Source organism: Pseudochaenichthys georgianus, chromosome 13, assembly GCF_902827115.2.
Source record: "Pseudochaenichthys georgianus chromosome 13, fPseGeo1.2, whole genome shotgun sequence".
NCBI lineage: Eukaryota > Metazoa > Chordata > Actinopteri > Perciformes > Channichthyidae > Pseudochaenichthys > Pseudochaenichthys georgianus.
Window position 1 is genome coordinate 25,457,108 of NC_047515.1, and position 21,248 is coordinate 25,478,355.

At 41.9% G+C, this 21,248-nt stretch overlaps 1 protein-coding gene across 2 annotated transcripts in view; it reads left to right on the plus strand.

Moving 5' to 3' along the window:
* prkd2 (protein kinase D2) overlaps positions 1-21,130 on the plus strand; it is a 42,567-nt gene extending 21,437 nt beyond the window's left edge. Inside the window, exons 2-19 of one of the 2 annotated variants that reach the window (XM_034097260.2) lie at positions 8,828-8,966; positions 9,301-9,432; positions 9,582-9,781; positions 10,651-10,834; positions 10,922-10,993; positions 11,189-11,206; positions 11,367-11,526; positions 11,630-11,741; positions 12,393-12,470; positions 12,555-12,873; positions 14,162-14,214; positions 14,322-14,394; positions 14,729-14,835; positions 16,858-17,019; positions 17,294-17,392; positions 17,790-18,057; positions 18,468-18,553; positions 19,707-21,130. In XM_034097260.2, coding sequence (XP_033953151.1) covers positions 8,828-8,966; positions 9,301-9,432; positions 9,582-9,781; positions 10,651-10,834; positions 10,922-10,993; positions 11,189-11,206; positions 11,367-11,526; positions 11,630-11,741; positions 12,393-12,470; positions 12,555-12,873; positions 14,162-14,214; positions 14,322-14,394; positions 14,729-14,835; positions 16,858-17,019; positions 17,294-17,392; positions 17,790-18,057; positions 18,468-18,553; positions 19,707-19,928 — 2,484 coding nt within the window. In that variant the 3' untranslated portion in view covers positions 19,929-21,130. The remainder of the gene's footprint in view (positions 1-8,827; positions 8,967-9,300; positions 9,433-9,581; positions 9,782-10,650; positions 10,835-10,921; positions 10,994-11,188; positions 11,207-11,366; positions 11,527-11,629; positions 11,742-12,392; positions 12,471-12,554; positions 12,874-14,161; positions 14,215-14,321; positions 14,395-14,728; positions 14,836-16,857; positions 17,020-17,293; positions 17,393-17,789; positions 18,058-18,467; positions 18,554-19,706) is intronic. The other variant, XM_034097261.2, reaches the window with a different exon arrangement.
* The last annotated feature ends 118 nt before the right edge of the window (positions 21,131-21,248 follow it).

A 21,248-nucleotide genomic window follows, 5' to 3' on the forward strand; every position in this document is an offset into this window, starting at 1 on the left:
CAATGTATGGGAAACACTGGAGTTAATAGTGATTAACAGATGGAAGAATCAGAAAATCCTCCTGATTACAGGTGTCGTTGCTCTGCTGGAAGACAAGACATACAAACTATGAGTGAGTTTGTAAGCTGTGGTTCGTGTCGCCATGGTTAACGTCACTCATTTCTCAGTTATCCCTTCTTCCGTGCACACTTCGTGTGTTGATTCATCCTCATTGTGTTTTCCTTCTTTGTGTACGTACGCCAATCCCAGCGCTCAGCTGACGTCATGGGTATTACCCAATTCCATGTTGTGATTTCATGGGTAGTAGGAGTGTTATAAATGCAATAGATCATGACAGTTTTGTTTTCATAAAGCCAGCATAAACACAGACTATACAGGTAACTGAGGGCACAGGTATGGCTATCATTTTTTTCATTTGCCCCATCTCTTCGTCATTGTGTGACCTCACTGGGGTTAAAAATAGAGCTACGGGCCAGCGACACGTTTGTTCCATCGCTAACGCTGTCAGCACTAAAGGAAAATTCCTGTGTTGCGCCAAGTTGTTGTCAGGAGCTAATGAGGGCAGATCGTTGACGTCTTTACATGCCCGTTTCTATGGCAACCGCTCATTAAACACTTAATCACTTTCAGAAAGGTGTGGTGGTTCTTTCGGAGTCTCGTGCCTGACATGTTCACAAGGATAGAGGGAGTTATGATCCAACAATTAGGGTTTGTGTCTTTAAAGGATGCACTTAGAAATGCATAAGCACACGTGTACACACACACACACACACACACACACACACACACACACACACACACACACACACACACACACACACACACACACACACACACACACACACACACACACACAGCTCTATCATCCAGAACTTGAGTGTGACCGGTCACAGGTGTTCAGGAGGCTTTGATTTGTTACACAGTAAACCGTGGATGTTTAAACAATGTCTGTTGTTTGAAGGGACGCAGCGTGTTTCCTTGTGACTATAAAATGGCTGGATCAGGTTCCTGTTGTGATTACCAGCTTCTGTTGCAGAAACACATCAGTGAGGAGCACCATGTAGGGCTATAGAGGTCACACTGTTTAAAGCTGAGCTTTCAGTGTCACACACGGCGCGTTTTGCATTTTCTCCATGAAGATTCTCATCGGTTCATCATGTGTTGTCATCTTTGGAGTTTGGCCAGATTGATTCTACAGAACTTCAGTGTTTCTGTAACATACTGAACCGTGTAAACACCAATGCTGAGTTGGTGAGATGTTACAGAATGACATCATTCTGGAACATCTCCCAGTCCTCCTTCACTACACTATTGAACAAAACAATGCAACGACTGCAAAGTACGGTTAAATATTTGTTATCCCATTGAAGTCTTAAATGTGACTGGGACGAAGGGCCAAAGAACTGGTAATTCACTGAATTTCGCAATGTTTCTGCCATGTTATTTAAACATGATATCTTTAGTTATTTACATAGAATGATCAGAAAATGATGTCAGCCATGTCACAAATGAACATGTTGAATGATATGGCAGTTTTTTGTCGGTCTGTGAATGTGTTTGTATGTGTGTGTTTTCTGTGACCATTTGAACTGCCTTATATTTAAAATGCCGTCACTCTTCCTCCTCAGACCCATACCGTACATGTATAGATATACTTTACACCTTTTGAAGAGATATAAACCTCACTCTCAAGGCTGCAGTAGCTTCCTGTGTCATTGAGGCACGCATGATATTATTAATACTTGTAATGTTGCTGGTACTTTATTCAAATTAGCAACAGTAATTGCTCATTATTCTGCTGGAAATACTACTACTTAAATAAATAAGTACAAATGATCATGTATGGTGAGTGGAAAGGTACTGATACAGAACGGATAAAACCAGTGGGCCAGGCGCCTCTTGGCCTAAGGCATCTAGAGAAGTATTTTCTTTGTTAGTTCATGGACCTTTTGGAGTTGCCCTTTAATGTGTGGACAAACATGTTGTGTTGTTGATGTCAAGAAACTCCCAGCAACATCCCCTAATAGTTAACAGAGCAATGGAGTGAGTATAAGTTGAATTCAAGTATTTCCCGGTGCAGATTAACAGCGTAACAGGTCGTAATACTTGCTTTAAGCTCTTTTGCATCCACACAAAAAGTAAAACTTAGTATCAAATAGCATTTAGAAGTCTTCATAAAAGCCTCTTTTTAAGAATAACTACAGTCAGTCATTAAACAAAATGCTGGCTTGATTTCTGCTTTGTTGGTTAGCAACTGCTTTGGTTAGATGGCACCGAAGCTGTTGCTAACTATGTGTGTGTGTGTGTGTGTTTGTGTTTGTTAGCATGAGTGTGCTTGCATGTTTTGCACGGCTTGGTGGTCAAAGGTGTTTCATGCTGAGCTGCTGGAGGGGAAATGATGAGGAGGATGAAAAACAGAAGCAAGCGGCTTTCTCAGCAGGACATAAACGTCTTTGTGTTCTTCACACATGCAGCGTCTTTATATAAAGAAGGACTATATTTAGAAGCTGTACTGTAGAGCCAATGAGGTCGAGCTAAAACCCGAACACTGAATAATGGTGCTATTGTTGTGAGCATCAGTGACGACACTAACCTGTTGCTGGAGCATCGACAACAACTCTGCATGCCCCATGCCGCTGTCTCTCTTCTTGCATGACCTTTCAGTTGCAGTTACAACATTTTGTCTGGATTATCTATGAATTAAAAACAACATCAATATTGAATTCACTTTGCAGAGAATTGTATCTAAGGCTTTCTACGAATAGCAACACTAATGTAAAGTAAACTGTAAGGGGAAAGAGGAATTGGGTTGTCTTTTCATGTTCTACAGTTTCCCGTTTGACTGCACTTGCTTCACTTTCAAAAGATCGCCTCATATGGCCAGGGGGTTGAGGTAGTCTAAGGGGAAGTAAACAAACATAATACAAGGACTATGAGGAAATGGCAAACAGTGCTGTGGCATTCTGTGTGTGTTTTGGTGTTTGAATACAATGTTTTTGAGCTCACATTTCACTCACAAAGGTCTTGTTCCATGACATCATTCTGATACGATGAGAAAGACCTTTGTGATTGTAGTGTACACACACAGTGATGTCACTTGTTGTGTACACATTCAAGTGTTTGGATCCTTTTTTGTGATTGAGTGTTTTTAATAACAACTGTTTGAGTAATCGGGATGAATGTTTGACATTACTGATGAGTCAGTAACAACACACAGCACCAAAAAGAGGCATTTTCTTAAGGTGATGGTCATAAAAAAACAAAACAAGGAACCGTTAATAAAATGTGTTGCATTTACCATCATATCCGACAAAATAAAACCTGAAATCCTCACATCCGAGAAGCTGAAACCATCCCTATTTACAGCATGTCAGAGATATGAAAAGGCACATAAAGTGATGCAAGCAAAAGCAGTTTATGCCTTGGGACTAGAGATGTCCCGATCCGATCACGTGATTTTCAAAAGATCGGAATCGGGAGAAAAAAATCGGGGATCGGGAATTTTTTATTTTTTTTGTAAAATATTTTTATTATTTTATTTAATGTTATAAAAACAAAAATGACCATGTTCACGTCTTAAAGTCATCCTGAGGCCTTAGTTTTGGTTTAAAATTACACAACATCATGTATGTGTTGCTTCTTTTGGGCTTGTTTAGACCTGGTTGCTTATTTCTCTCAAATCTGGCAACAGAGTGGACGCAATGTCTAATAGTAGCAGTAAGCTAACGAGAGGCTACGATCAGCTGGTGACTCGGGAGTCGGGACAGAGAAAATGTCAGGAGTGTGGAAGTATTATACAATTGAAAGTGAAGGCAGTGTAACAGCCAGATGCAATGTTTGGAAGGCGGAGACTTTCAAAAGGAAAGAGAAACTGCCCCAGAACAGTGAAAGGCCAAAAAAATAACAGCCAAGATAGCTGAATTCATCGCGTTGGATGACCAGCCGTTATCTGTTACCTTTTTTTTCTCTAAATCGGTATCGGCAGATTGTCAAAATCAAATGATCGGAATCGGATCGGGAGCAAAAAAAGGTGATCGGGACATCCCTACTTGGGACGCATCGTACTACTAGATGTACAGATTGCTTTGCTTTCTTTTGCAGAAAGTTTTTATGTCAGATCCAAAACTGAACACAGCATCAAGCCATTGGTGAAAGGTTAGGGAAGTCATTGGCGAGGGAAAGCGCTGCTGGCTGCCCGTATTATTACATCAGCTTTCTGGAGAGGGAGTGGACCACATCAAGATGAATGTTTGTAAAGTTCAGAAAAGATGACTCCTATTGTATGTTGTTCCTTTTCAAAGGGGCGTATACAACGTTGGTATAAATACGAGACTGATATCTGGTAAGTAGAGCTGTGCAGCCCAGAAGAAAAAAGAGAGGTTGCAGAACAAGGCGCTGAGGAGGAAATGAGGTGTGATGGGAGAACAAGAGGGAGGGTTTGAGGTGAAGATGACCTAGTCCATAATTCATTTCACTCATAATGGCTTCGTTGGCCCGAAGAGCTGCAGGAATAGTGTAGGCAACCTGATCCCTGGTAACCCAAAGAAACCGGCTGGAGACACAGCCCTGCCTGCAGGCAAACCGTTCTACAGTATGATAATACAGCCAGCTCTTTGTCGACAACACGCACACTCACAATCTTTTGCAAGGATATACATCTGCCTGACCCTCGCAGCCAAGGATGCAGTGTACACACAAACATATAGAGGTGATTATGTAAGTGCAAGACAAATAAAGAACAGTTTTGTACACCAGGCTGTCAGGAGGCTGAACCCTCTCCCCTCCCCTCCCCCCCACTCTCCACCCTGCACACACTCAAATCCAGCACCAGACACTTTTTTTTTACGCTGCAATAATGCATATCTACGGACAATCTTGCACCAAAGATATTGATAGTGAAGTGACTGTTATTTTGTATACATTGATTCTTGTGTTTTTTTTATCTTAATGTGTGCATATGTGTACATGTGTCTGTTGATTGTGTATATAGGATATACATATTTTATAGATATTTGTATACATATCTGTATATTGTATACTTTTATTTTTGTATTCGGGATTTTTGGAAACGTCATTTCGATCTCTCTGTCTGTACACACAAACTGAAAGATTGACATTAAAGTTGACTTTGACTTGAATAATGGCATTTTCAACATGTTGACATACAGACAGGAGTAATGTGCAGCTTTTGTGCTGTCCCTACCCTGTATTTCACTAAGTACTGGGATGGAGAGAGAGAAGAAACAGAGTCATTTACTCTGAGGTTACTGTGGTTCTGGGGAGTTGGGGATATTGTTATTTTCGCAGTAAAGACTTGTGGTCTGCACAGACATGGGAACTGCAGTTGTGGTTGGTTGGTTGGTTGGTTGGTTGGTTGGTTTGCATGTTTTGGACGGATGGCGTAGGGTATATGACTTTCCTTGTTGCTTGACTTGCTCAGAAATAAGAGAGCAGTAACAGTGTAGGTTTAATCGCAGCAAGGCTGGCATGATGACTGTGGGGCATGCAAATGACTTAGGCCGAGGGGTGTCTGTGGATTTAGGCAGAGCTCGGAGTCTGCTCTGATCTGGGCTCCGTGGGTGTTTTGTAATTACAAGTGGCAGCAGTTGGTCTTATTTGTGGCAATCCCAGGTAATAATGCATGCAGTTATTATATGACTCAGTTCTGTCAGAGAACTTGTGGGTTTTTAAAGTCTGTTCTTGGTCAGGTTTGGAGCCTCTTCTTATTAGTCCGTTTCATCCAATTGACCATAAGCCAGAAAGACTTATGTAGACGTCTGTTGGAGTCAAAGGGTCTGTGCGCCCAAAGCTTGTACCGCTAGTGGTATCCAGACATGCAGATTATTTTGGTTTTATCCATCCATCGCTGCCTCCACCACAGTACAATTAAGATGACGGAATTGGTGTTGATCTAGTGTTTTAAAAAATGGAAACAATTCAACAGCAGCTAGCCTCCCTTTTAAGAAACAGTGACTCTGGATAATCACACGTCTCTCAATTGTTTTCACTAGAACACAATCTCTATGTTGAAAGTATGTTTTTAAGGATTTTTCAGAGTTGTTGCGGCCCAACTTGAGTCGACAATACACTAACATTTCACTCTTTCGCTGCAACATATATTTCAAACCACCTTTTAAATCTTTCTCAATCTTCCACTGCTGACCTACTATGCTGTCTCTTGCTGCTACTGCTGTTGCAACTGCCGCTCATACAGACTTGTAAAGGTCCCATCTTCATTTGATCTTCCACCTGAAGTCACATACAATGGGTTCCAAATGAGTTAGACATAGCGGACTACTGACATAACATTCCTCTAACCAAGCCATTGTGAAACGTTACACTTCATGGCTGCCATCAACCTCATCAATTTAGAGTCAAATACAGTTGTGTTTTAGTGAAATGTCATTTAAAATCAGTTACAATCATGATTTTATTCTATTTATGAACCACAAATCAAATCAATTCATACAAACAAAACATTTAAAAAGTGTCGTGATAAAATGGCTTACAAATATGAGGCTGCTCTCAAATGATAAAAAAACGATTTTCTTCTATTTAATTGTGTCTATTTATACACTGATTAAAACAACTTATGTTTATTCGTTGTTTGAGAATCCACTTTACATAACAAGTGTGCTAACAAACAGAAAACTTGGCAATTTCTTTTCTTCCTTTTTCTGATTTGTCCATTTCAAATGTCCATAATAATACATATAGCTATTAGTTGTTTGAGAATGTGTTTGCCTCATTCATCAACATAGCTCTATTGTGGCGTAAAGTTGATCTACCCTTACCTGGGGATAGCTTACTTAAGCTATACATCTAAAGTGCTTATGGTGTCATTTATCTATAGCCATTACGTTGTACAATCAAAATATACTTTTTGATAATGAGTTAAAGCAAATATTGTTGTGTTTTTTTAAAAAGGCCACTGTGCTTTTGTAGTTGAGTGTGAGGTCAGCAGCAGTTTCCCACTGCTGGGCGTGGTGGACTCACTACGTAGCTTGGCAGTGTGACAAACCAGGCCTGGATTTCAGATGTGGTGATGTGGATTGCCTTTTGGGAAACTGAGAGGAAGGCTTATGTGTGTGTTTAGGAGAAAAGGAGGGAAATGGGGGAAGAAAGGGTGTGTGTAGCTGTTTGAAAGGAGGGTGTGTCAGTTGGTACGTGAGGAGGAGGTGTATGCGTGTCATTGTGTGGTTCCAAGGTGGAGACCAGGGTTCCCCTTCCTGTAAGTTGTTAGAGCCACATGCCTGGCCAATCTTGACTCCACTTTGGAAAAACAAAAACAACAAGGGAGACAGGGAGGGTCCTTGGTGTTTGTGTGGTGCATTTGCTTTCTATTTTTCTTCTTCTGGTGTCACTCAGTCGGGTCCGCTGCATTCTTACACAAAGACGCTTTTTAAAGCTTGGTGAATGTCTTCTCCTCTCTTTCTCCGTTTCCCTTTGTGTGTGTGGAGCCGTGGTGTCCTGTGTGGTGTGGCCACTGAAGTGAACCAGACAGCATTAACTATTCAGGAGAGCAGGGTTTCCCTATGACAGCCTCCTCTGCTGACTTCTGAATGAAAGATAAAATATAGTGTGGTGTGTGTGTGTGTGTGTGTGTGTGTGTGTGTGTGTGTGTGTGTGTGTGTGTGTGTGTGTGTGTGTGTGTGTGTGTGTGTGTGTGTGTGTGTGTGTGTGTGTGTGTGTGTGTGTGTGTGTGTGTGTGTGTGTGTGTGTGTGTGTGTGTGTGTGTGTGTGTGTGTGGTGTGTGTGTGTGTGTGTGTGTGTGTGTGTGTGTGTGTGTGTGTGTGTGTGTGTGTGGTGTGTGTGTGTGTGTGTGTGTGTGTGTGTGTGTGTGTGTGTGTGTGTGTGTGTGTGTGTGTGTGTGTGTGTGTGTGTGTGTGTGTGTGTGACTGATAGGATAGTGTTTGTCTTGATTCCACATTGGCCAACTTTCTTGATTTGTTGAAATCAGCCAATGGGTCTTCTGTGTTTGTGTTGGCTGTTCCAGAGGCTTTACTAAACAGGGTGTAATGTACTTAGTTGTGGACATACACACTTTATATATACAGTCTATGGTTACGACATATGCTTGAGAACATTCCTGCACGCTTCACAGTACGAAATGTGATATTTTACAGCCGATTTGTGAAAACAGCAGTAACTGCTTAGGATGTTTGGTGCAGTTTTTAGTACAACATTTTCTCATTGAAGTTGTCTGACCAACCTTTGAATGCATAATGTCTCCTGGCTTCTATTTAAAACTGGACTGTTGATCTTCAGTATTTGACATTAAGCTTCTTTGTCTTTGCAAGTCAGTTTAAAGTGATCCATTTCAAAATAATATTTTTTTTAAATCATTATAATATATATACTCCGTTTGCAATAAACTTTTTGAATTGTATGTTCTTTTTATACTGTATGTTTGCAAGTTCCTCTTTCAAATGTTATATTGGGTCTTGAAAATATAAAAAAAAAACTGCTATGCTATTTTGCAGATGTGTAATTAAGTTCATAGTACCCTTTGTTAGCATCTAATTTTGTTCTTCGAAAACATCCAAACATTGCAAAAATATATATTGGATCTGATTTTGTATTTACCCTCTTCAAGTGAGATGTTCCTACCCCTTACAGAAGTGTAGTGATTGTATTGATGACTTGAACATGCAATCAGTTATTATTTGCTATAAAACCCTCTATTGAATTATAAGAAGTGCAACTTCCAGTCTTTCAACAAATGGACTTTCTGTGATTGAAGTACAAATGGTATTCTAATTTCTGCCTTTTCTACATTTGATCCTGCTAACTTACATTTACATTGTGTTTTTTGTTTGTGTTCTAGTTCCCCGAGTGCGGCTTCTATGGCATTTATGACAAGATTCTGCTGTTCAAGCATGACACGACCACCAACAACATCCTGCAGCTGGTTAAAGGTCCCTGTGACATTCAGGAGGGAGATCTGGTGGAGGTGGTGCTATCGGGTAAGTAATCCTATTAGGATACAAGTCAGCCATGTTAACATTTAAATGAACTTCCTCATTTCCTTTAGCTATTTCCCTTTCATGTTGCTCTGCATCACAACTCCTGTTATCAGGTCTGCTTGTTTTACTATAGCTGATATCTTACTCTGATCTGGTCTGTCATTGTCTCAAACTATAATGCTCCATTGTTGGCAAGAAAACTTCCTGACAATCTATATTGTCCATGCTGTTTCCATCGCATCCATCTGATCATTCTTTTATTTCACCAGGTTAGGAGTTTGATTGTATCTTGACACCCACTGTGACCAAGATCTACGCCTGTTTTCTCTTTCAGCGGCAGCCACGTTTGAAGATTTCCAGATTCGGCCCCATGCACTTAATGTTCACTCCTACCGGGCCCCGGCCTTCTGTGATCACTGTGGAGAGATGCTGTTTGGACTGGTCAGACAAGGACTCAAGTGTGACGGTGAGGAACATAGGGAGAACAAGAGCGATAAGAACAAATAATGTGGCCCACAAATGTCTCTGAGAAATAAATCATAAAACAGACTAATTATGCTCCATCTCCTCCACTCTCTTTCTCCCTGGTTCTTTGATATGTGGCGCCCCCTGCAGGATGTGGACTAAACTACCACAAACGCTGTGCATTCAGCATCCCAAACAACTGCAGCGGTGCGCGTAAACGGCGTCTTTCCACCACCTCCCTGAGCAGCAGCCAGTCCCTGCGCCTCACCACCACTGACTCAGTATACAGTGCAGGGACAGCCTCCACCTGCGCAGAGGAAACAAGCCTCATCCGCTCACACACACAGATGGTACTGATGGATTCATACACACACAATGCTCTGGTCAGGTTTAGACTATTAAAGTTAAGGATGCTTTCCTGCAGATCCCATTAATTTAAAGGTGGGGTAGGTACGTTTGAGAAACCGGCTCGAGATACACTTGTTGTTATATTCCATGGAATGCTCTTAACATCCCGATAGCAATGAATATCTAAAGTGCTTTGACTAAAAATCCATAAAAAAATGTCATCTGTGGAAGCCGTAGTTCTGTAAAAAGCACGACCAATCATCTGAGCCGGCCCGGCTAAAATAACTGGATGGCCTACCTGCCTGTCAGCCTTCCATCTGTGCACACACTTATCTCGTGCCCTCATTGGTCATGTGTGCGTTGGAGGAGGGGCTCTGTAAGGAAGTGGCAGATTTGTTCCGGCTGTGTATTTTCAAATTCTTGCGCACTCGAGCCGGTTTCTCCAAAATTACCTACCCCACCTTTAACCACGTCACACAGCTTTGTTTCATGTTGTGTCACAAATTAGGTAAACCCATTTTAAAGGGGACTTATTCAACCATTTCTACAGTTCATATTTGTATTTTATATTTCTACTAGAACATGATTAAATGCTTCAATGTTCACATAACACATTATCTTTCTCATACCGTTTGTCTGAATATAACTATATTCACCCTCTGTCTGTCTGGTAATCCACAAACTTTCTCCCTGAATTGTTTTATTGAAACTTCTTTCTACTTTTTTCTAACAAAATATTCATAGGTAGCAGTAGATAACTATCTTTAGTTAGATAACTATCTTTAGTTATCTACTACTAATGTGTTTTTACTATTTTAGTTACCCACACACAATTGAATGGATCATTTGTATTTCCTTTCTATTTGACTAGCCACGGACTGCTAGTGATGCCCGGCGCTTTTACACGGGCCGACCTGTCCACCTGGATAAGATCCTGATGAGCAAGGTGAAGGTGCCCCACACGTTTGCTGTCCACTCGTACACGCGACCGACGGTGTGCCAGTACTGCAAGAGACTCCTGCGAGGGCTGTTCAGGCAGGGCCTACAGTGCAAAGGTGAGGGCAGACTGAGAGACAGGTGACGCAAACTATAAAATGCATCAAATTAGATTATATGTAGAAAACATGTTTTATTTCTTACAGACTGCAAGTTTAACTGCCATAAACGCTGTGTGTACAAGGTCCCCAATGACTGCCTTGGGGAGACCATTGGAGGTGAGGGAGTATATCAATCTATTATCTTTAAATGTCTTTGTGACTCTTTTAGCCCTGCAGGGATTTGATCAAATAATGTATATATCATCTGTATGTCTCTATTGTCAGAACTATGTTACTTTTAGTCAAATATATAATATAAAACATTATCCAATACCTCTGAACTTACTGTAACTAATGTTTTTATCTTCTCAGACAACAGAAGTAACTGTGGTAAGTATCACCGGTACTCTGCATTGATGCATGTAAAGCTTTAGTCTTCTAATAGCCTTCGTCGTAGTCACATGAGCAGCATGTCGTAGTGTCCTTTCACAGCCTTTTTTATGCACATATACTTGAAATCAAGGTGCACTCAAACTCTCTCTCGCCCCAGACATGCTGAGTCCCAGCACCGACCCCGAGGTGCCGATGGACTACAGCAGTGAGTACGACGCCTCAGACAAGTCTTCGATAGATGACTCGGACGAGGCGTGCAGCATCCCTGGCTCCTTCTCTCCGGACAACAACCAAGACGGAAACAGTGGAGACCAAAGGTATGGGGGAAAAGGTTTGGAGATAAAGTAAAGGAGTGCTGAAGGCATAGCCAAAAAGTGAAACGATAACCCATTCGACCCTCTTTTCTTTTTCTTCTTCTAGTGTTTACATCCCGTTAATGAGGGTGGTGCAGTCTGTGAGACAGACAACCCGTCGATCCAGTACGTCTATCAAGGAAGGGTGGATGGTTCACTACAGCAATAAGGACACACTGGTAAAACATTACCCATAATTCCCATGCTATCCTTTCTGGGTATCTAGACCAGTTCTTCTAAACATAAAATGTGTTGTAGCAGTTGAATATACAGATGTCAATTATATTCTCAATGTACTTCCTTTTCCATTATTTGCTGTAGCCAGTTTACTGTCCTCTCACCAGAGGCATACATGTCAGCAGTCTATTTCCTATTTCCACTCTTCTGGTTTGGCTTTGTGCTCTCGGTTCCTTCCATTGTAAGTTATCTTTATGGAAGAACAGATGTAAAGATGCAGATCATGAATTCAAGCTATCTTTTTCTCTTTATCAACACATTCTCTAATTGAGAAACCTTTCTGCCTCTCTAGTATTGTCCTGGCTTGTTCTCACTTTCTGGCTTCACTAACTCCCTCCTTTTTTCTTCCTTTCTTTTGCTTTTGTCTTTTTTCTCTTGGTTTTCACCTTTTCATCTTGCAGCTTGTGCTCCTGCCTGTCCTTCTTCTCATCTGGACTCTCTTCTCTTCCTCTGGACGTCAACGCAGAACTTGAAATGCGTTCATATTGAAGCCTGAACCATGCCACCCTCTGTCCTCTCTCCATCTCACCCCCTAATGTCCTGCTTTACCTTTGTTGCCCCCACCTCATCTCGCCTTATTCCAACCTCAACAGAGAAAGAGGCACTACTGGCGTCTGGACTGTAAGTGCATCACCCTTTTCCAGAACAACACCACCAACAAATACTACAAGGTAAATATAGTTTACTCTCTGTAAAAGTATAATCCCAAGTCATTTGTTTGAGGCGTGTAAACTCACTGGTCCACCATCTTGCAGGAGATCCCTCTGTCTGAGATCCTGGAGGTGCGTCCTGCTGGAAACTTCTCACTTGTCCCTCCAGGCACAAATCCTCACTGCTTTGAGCTTATCACAGGCACTATGTGCTACTTTGGAGGGGAAGACCCCAACACACTCCCACCGCCATGCCTCAACCACCCCCAGACTCTCCCCCCGACCCCTCCCTCCCCCAGCCAAGTAGCTCCCAACAGTGGCATTGGGCGAGAGGTGGCCAAGGCGTGGGAGGGTGTCATTCGCCAGGCACTCATGCCTGTCATCTTCCAGGATGCCCCGCCAGCTGAGGGGAACACAACTCACAGTAAGTGGAGATCAGTCAAATGAAGATGGTTTATTTGCCGTTATTACTGAATGGCACATTGCCGTTTGAGATCGATGGATATGTATTAAAGTGTAATGTTCCAAAATGTGTGTGCTGTTGCTACGTCAGAAGAAAACTGTGTGCTTGTAGCCTTTATTTAACCAGGTGAAATCCCATTGGGATCAACGATATCTTTTTCAAGGGAGACCGGCAGCACATTGGTTACACATAAAAACAACAGAAAACAAAAAGGACATCAATACAACATAATTACAGGGGTATACATTAGCAGCCTATTCACAATGACAGATATCTAATAACATTTCATCTATCCGAGCTTTAACATGATGCAAGGGAACCAAAATGCTCAGTTTCAATTTTCTTTGCATAGTGTTCCAAGCTAGAGGAGCAGCACACATAAACGCTTTAGTACCTAAAACAGTCCTAGCACTTGGCACATGTAAGAAAAACACATCCTGGGGATCTCAGGGCAATAGCTACTTGCCACTCTCTGTGAGATCAAAGAGCAGATATAAGTTGGTAGTTTACCCAACATGGCTTTATAGATGAACATGTACTAATGACTGAGCCTCCGTACAGTTAGTGAAGGCAGACCTGCCTTGGCATACAGGGTACAGTGATGAGTAAGTGCTTTACAGTTAGTAACAAATCTCAGAGCGCTGTGATAGACGGCATCTCACTTTTCCAGGCAATGGGCAGGTGCATTCATATACATCAAATCACCATAGTCCAGCACAGGTACAAAGGGCACAGTGACTAGCCTTTTCCTGGCCTCAAGCGAGAAACAGGACTTGTTCCTGTAGAAGAAACCTAGCCTAACCCTCAGCTTTTAAGCAGATTAATGACCTGAAGTTAAAAGTAAGACAGTCATCAAGCCAGATACCTAGGTATTTATAACAGGTAACCACTTTGAGTACTTGTCCTTGCATAGTAACAATATCCAAAGCAGTCTCTGGAGTCTTTTTTGCTTTACCTTGGTTTTCTCAACATTTAAAAGAAGCTTCAGCTCAGCGAAAAACAATGGACCAAATGTGAAAAAAACCAGCTTTCGAATTCTAGATGACTTACTCAAAGAGGCCGCTCTTAATCAGAAACAACCCGATGAAGGCCATGCACCAAAACATATTGGTCAAAAAAAAAGGGTAGACTCTTCCAGTAAACTAAGCTGTTCTCTCACAAGTTTGGTATGTTGAACTGGTGTTGATACACAATGTGAAACTCCCACTGCCACACTGTTTAACCATTGTTCCTGGTGCTGTATTTTCAGGACAAGCCTCAGTCAGCATATCTGTGTCCAACAGTCAAATCCAAGAGAATGTGGTATGACTTTGTACATTATTTTATCAAGTTTCTTTAACCTTTACGTTAATTATACTTTGAGGATGATTATTATGATGATGAATGTTTGAAATGTTTCTTCCCTACAGGATATTGGTACCGTGTACCAGATTTTTGCTGATGAAGTTCTGGGATCTGGGCAATTTGGAGTTGTGTATGGAGGTATGTAGCTGTCAAGGTCAAAAGGCTGTATAGGAAATAATGATGTCTAAAGTTTGCTGTCATGAAACCATATTTACATTTATATATACATAATAGATACAACTTCTACTCTAAATAAATAAAGTAACAAAGGATCTTACAAAACAGTACACCACAAAGCGTCCTGTGAGTACATGTGTATGTAAGTAGAGAGAGAACCTGCAGATCATTATGTTAGATAATTGGAGTGTTATTTTAAGCACATCGTAACCTCTGGATGACATGCTGTATCTCAACATGTATGGGTGGTTAATCTCTAACCACATCTATTACTAACGCTGCATTTCTTCATCAGGAAAGCACAGGAAGACAGGGAGGGACGTGGCTGTCAAAGTCATTGACAAGCTTCGCTTTCCCACCAAGCAGGAGAGCCAGCTGAGGAACGAGGTGGCCATACTGCAGGTAAACACACTGCAGCTGTACATGGATATCCTACAGGCAGTCATTCCAAACCTGGTGTGCATTGTGACATTTATAAGTTTCGTGTTTGGCCTAATTTGAGACTCAATATTCTAAAACAATTTTGTGATGAAACATTTCTAAAAGGAAGTAGGTAAGAGGTTCCTCTTTGTTTAATTCTGAGGAACAGATGATTCAGTCTCTGACCCGAAACCAATCGGTGGTTTGGAAACCATTTCTGAAAACAAAGGAAATCCCCACATTCCTAGTATTTACCTACCGGTATATGTCACATGACATTTCATTTAGCTGATGCTTTTACCCAAAGGGACTTTCAGTATAAAGCACCCAGTGTTTCCCCTACCATTGTCTTGGAGGGTAGCTGCGCCCCGCCAACGGAGCCCCGCGCCCCGCGCCCCCCTGAAATTCAAGGTGTTTATAAAAAAAAAAATTCTATATTTTTTTCTTTTTATTATTATTTTTTTTAATATATATATAGTACCAAATTGCAACTAATCTATATCTACTGTCACTCTTCACATTGAACATGTGCTCTTTTATTAAATAAACTAAACGCTTTCATTTTAAGTGAGTTTAGTGTTTTTGACCCTAACGGTACGTCCACACAGCAGCTTTTCAAAAATCTTGAAAATCTTGGAGCTGGGCGTGTCTGACAGCTTGGGGACTTTTTGCGAGCAACGCGACCAACAACCAATCACATGAATCTCCCACCCCGACATACAAAGCAAAAAACCCGGGGATTTTATGGGAGCAATATATATATATATATATAACCTACCAGTTTCACCCACTGTCTCTGCCACCTCCCTCCATGCCTGGTTCCTCCGGTTTGTATCCCGTTAATAGTTCTGGTCGTAAAGAACCGCGTGATTTGCTACCGTAATTTCTCGTTTGGAATACGAGGAAATTAACTGCGGTCTGGCTCTGCCAGTTGAACATTGCTCAACTTTTGAAATCCTGGAAATATTCGCTTCGCTCCCCCACAATGCAGTTCGGCGAAAAGCGTCATCTCCATTCAAAGTCAATGGGCAGAGAAGCGTTGGAAGTGGTGGAAGATTCGTCTAAAGCTGCTGTGTAGACGTACCGTAAGAAACACTGATGCACTAATCAATAACAATTAATCCACAGCTCCTCTCTCTACCCCCCCCCCCCCGCTCAGGCACCCCCCCCAAAGCAGTAAACCTAGGGGAAACACTGAGCACCTCCACACCACAGACATGCCTCCGGGGTTACATTTAGGGTTCAGTATCGGGCTCGAGGACACTTCACCTGCAGGGCCCTGGGATCTGACCACACGTGTGTCTTAACGTTAGTATCAAAGCACTGAGACAATCTGTTTAGGAAACATGTGCGTGAGCTGGTTGGTTTAACAATAGCTATAGGATCAAAAAGGTCACATAATGAAGGTCATATTCCTTCAGATGTAGCTCATGTTCCCAGTTATTTGTTTGTTTTCTACAGTATGTTTTATGGGGAAAACATTCACTTTTTGTTTTTCAGCCTGTTGATGTTATCATTTGAAAACTTTTTGAACAACTCTTTGCTTTTCGCTTTACTTAAATGTAAAGTTCCTGATTCACCAGCAGATGGCAGGAGGCAGGCAGGAGCTGCATCAGTCGATGAGCCGTGACTAAGAGGCAGTTACTCACTTAGCAGTCATCAGCTTTCAAGTGAAATAGCTTGTTATTGATGCCATGTGGCATTTGTGGAGAATAATGACCTGATAACACATGTTCTATACTCATTGTTGTGTTTTGCTAACTCTGTCCGTCTCTGTCTATCTTTTTCTTATTCACCTCAAATCTTCATTCCGTTTCTGTTTCACGCTGTTTAACCTTCTTTTTCAAACATTTTTCTGTCATTGATATATATCTCTTTAACCACTCTCTCTTCTTTTGCCTGCTATTTCATTCCTCCCTCTTTTTCAAACATTTCTTACATTCAATTCCACCCTTTATCTCTTTTCCTTCTCCCCTCCTGATCCGATGTTCTTGTCCCTCTCAGAGTTTACGTCACCTGGGCATTGTGAACCTGGAGTGCATGTTTGAGACCCCAGAGAAGGTGTTTGTGGTGATGGAGAAGCTGCATGGTGACATGCTCGAGATGATCCTCTCCAGTGAGAAAGGCAGGTTGCCCGAGAGGCTCACTAAGTTCCTCATCACCCAGGTGAGTTGGCGCCCCAACACAGAGAGGAGGTGTTGTGTGGAACTGTATGTATGCTACGACATGGAAAGTATTGCTCTTGTGGTTCAAATGTAGCGTGGATGTGTGTCAGCCATACCTTCAAAACATTTCCGGATGCAGCAGTGTGTTATTGTGGTCTGCTACTCTGGCATGCCGTGCCTATTTATGTCGTTATCATCTTGAAATGGTTGCGCTAGTATTGGGCTTGGCTGGTTCATGAAACTAACTCATATCCTGTTGGCGTTGTTATGCTAAGATTCTGGCAGCTCTGAGACATCTACACTTTAAGAACATCGTGCACTGTGATCTGAAACCGGAAAATGTGCTGCTTGCCTCAGCTGACCCCTTCCCCCAGGTACGCCCAACACACACACACACACACACACACACACACACACACACACACACACACACACACACACACACACACACACACACACACACACACACACACACACACACACACACACACACACACACACACACACACACACACACACACACACACACACACACACACACACACACACACAGGACAAAAACTAATAACCCATGCAAATACCCTAAATATGCATCAGTTATGGTTTTTACTTTGGTCATCGACACGTCAGAGCTGGTGTGGTGCTGTCACTCTGACGTGTTTCTCAAATCTATTTTCTCTTCTCAAATCCAAACCTGTAATTTCAACACTTCTCTGTTTCTTTCTTCCTTAATGGACCCTACCTACCTTTTCAAACCTCCCCTTCTCTCAGGTGAAGTTGTGTGACTTTGGTTTTGCCCGAATCATCGGCGAGAAGTCTTTCCGCCGCTCGGTGGTCGGCACGCCGGCCTATCTGGCCCCGGAGGTTCTCCTGAACCAGGGCTACAACCGCTCCCTGGACATGTGGTCGGTCGGCGTCATTATGTATGTCAGTCTGAGTGGCACGTTCCCCTTTAATGAGGACGAAGATATCAACGACCAGATTCACAACGCAGCCTTCATGTACCCTCCCAACCCCTGGAAACAGATCTCCAGTGACGGTAAACACAGAGGGGAATGTCATTGTTACGCACATATAGAAGTGCGCTCAGTTGGCGGTTATTAAGGAACACCTAGCCAAAACAAACACAGTCAAATACAACAGTCCTGCAATAAATAGAACTTTATGAAGGTTATACTAATCAGATTTGTTGAAACTGTTTGAGACCTGTTGATTTAAGTGTATGCCCATTTAAGAGGATGATGTGTTTTGGTTGGTTTCCATCTATAATATCTTGTGCAATCATCTTAACTTAAACATGGTTCTTGATCATTGTATTTCTTTTTCTTTAACAACTAGTTTGCTTACTGTAGGTATAATTGTTGATTTTTTTTTACTGTAGCTATATATATATATATATATATATATATATATATATATATGCTGATCTGTTTTCTGTTGTGTTTCCAGCAACCGACCTGATCAACAACCTGCTGCAAGTTAAGATGAGGAAACGCTACAGCGTGGACAAGAGTCTCAGCCATGTATACCTACAGGTAGCATATAAAACACACACGCAGTGTTTTACCGTTATTAAATGTAAATGTTCCTGAAATGTTTTATTACACTTTCACTTCAACCATTACTTCCAATGCAAAGATCAGGAAGCAGCTTTTTTTTCAGATAGGGTGACTGCCAGTTACATAAGTGGTAGCGTGGTACTACAACATCTGTAGCCATTGCTACAGTGGCACATATAAACACAAGGTGTCTGCACTCAAGCAGCGAGACCTAAGCTCAAGGCTGATATTCTATAACTATAATGAGGGTAGATTAACTGTTAAAATGTTCATTTCATTTACTTTACACTTTCATAAATGTCTCCTTCAAAACAAAATGTTTAACAGTGGGAAAACAGACGAGCTTTCTCACTGTGTTTAAACCACTTCACCCTTGTTGTTGTTTTTCTTTTGAAAATGTCCTTGCTTTAAAAAGCTTTGAGTCATGGTCGCCCTCACTTTGCTAAAAGTTTCTTTTATAATCAGCTCAGAAGCATTCAGTCCAATGAAGGGTCATTTGAGTTTCTATTCACACACACACACACACACACACACACACACACACACACACACACACACACACACACACACACACACACACACACACACACACACACACGCACACGCACACACATACCATGTATACATCACTTCAGAGGACATTACATTGACTTACATGCATTTCCTGGAGACTTATCCTAACCTTAACCATAACCAACACATGCCTAACCCTAACCCTTACCCTAACCCTAATCCTAATCCTAACCAAGTCTTCACCCTAAAACCACACACACACACACACACACACACACACACACACACACACACACACACACACACACACACACACACACACACACACACACACACACACACACACACACACACACACACACACACACACACACACACACACACACACACACACACACACACACACCACACACACACACACACACACACACACACACACACACACAGATACAGGCACACACTCGTGGTCTAAAGTTATTACTGGCTATGAGCTATAATGGCATAAAAGCCAATTTCACTTTAATCCCATTTCAATCTTTTCCTGAAACTGAAATTGCATCCCTGTGTTTGTGTGTGTTTGTGTGTGCTTGTGTGTGTTTGTGTGTGCTTGCCTCAGGACTATCAGGCGTGGTTGGACCTGCGGGAGCTCGAGAACAAACTCGGTGGGCGTTACATCACCCATGAGAGTGACGACACCCGCTGGCAAGTGTTTGCCCGTGAACACACTCTGCCTTACCCTTCTCACCTCGTCCCTCCTGCGGGGGCGGGCTCTGACGAAGAGGACGGGGGGGAGGATGCAGATATGCAAGGCCTCACTGAGAGGGTCAGCATCCTCTGACCAGAGAGGCACAGAGGACTCGAGATTATTAAGGAAGGAGGAAAGAACTAGAGGGAGGCTTGTGATGGTCGACTTGTAGCCTGAAAAACATGGGTCTGAAAAGTGTCCAGCTGTTGAGACTATACAGCCTATCTTTCACCACTGCCACTTTTGACCCTCTTTATCTTTTGAATCGTTGAACTCTTTACATGCTGAGGACTGCTCGTCTCTGTCTTACATCCTCTGTGCGGCTGAGCTGGCAGTGTTTACAGACTACATTAGAGTCAACTTCAAATCAGAATGTCTCACACGAATGTCGCGTGTCACGTTCTTTTCCCATCACTGCAAAATGCTTCACAGTTGAGCAGGAAATGCCACCTCACCACAAGCGATAAAGAGTGTCTTTGTTGGGGGGTGTGTTCGGTCTAAACTATGGAGTGAATATTAAAAATGAAACTGTCTCCCTTTTTAAAAGAAAAGTTTGCTTTTGCTGTAATTTAATTGGACTGACTGGAATTACCGTCGCCATTATGTATTCGGTAAAGATTGGTTTTCATTTCTCTTCGGTGCTTTACAGAGACAAAGGTCTTCCTCTGGGCTGGAAATTACTAATGTGCAGGCATGGAGGCAAATCCATTTACATTCACAAATGCATCCCCATAAGTGCATGCCCTGTAGTTAAAACGGGAGGCCATTCAGAAAACCATGTGCAATTACCACTAGTTTTGAGCCACAATAGACTCTTGGGAAATACATGTGATTAAAGATGTCTGCGGGTTTAAATGAACTCCAGCTTTGTGCTGTTCATAAGCTGATTTTCTTTCCCCACCCACACCCATCTTTAAAGTCAAACAGTTGTGTATTTGCATCAAATGCAAACACATGTTTTACACCTGAGCAGGTCAATGGAGACTTGTTTTGAACAACACTGCTCCTCGTTTGCTGTTGTGAAGAAGAAGAAAAGACGTCTTTCTCTCTCGATGTGGTTACAGCTTGGGTTAAGAAACTCGGTTTTTAAACAGTTTGATTATTGACAACCTGTCAAGTCGATATGTTGCATGTTTCTGTGAAGTAGTAGAATGATCTAGATAAAACATACTGTAGTTATGATGGTCTATTATACACATGTGTAACCTATGTAGTTGAATATGCGCAGACTGTGTATGACATGTTTGAAGGATAATCCTAGCCTTGGTAACAGAAAATACAAATGTTGAACAATATTCCTTTTTGCCTTGGATGCCTTATTTATTCATCTGTCCTTCAACTGTCATCTAGAAACTGTAATCTAAATAACAACCAAGCATGCCTGGAGGGACAATGTGATTAAGATGCATTACT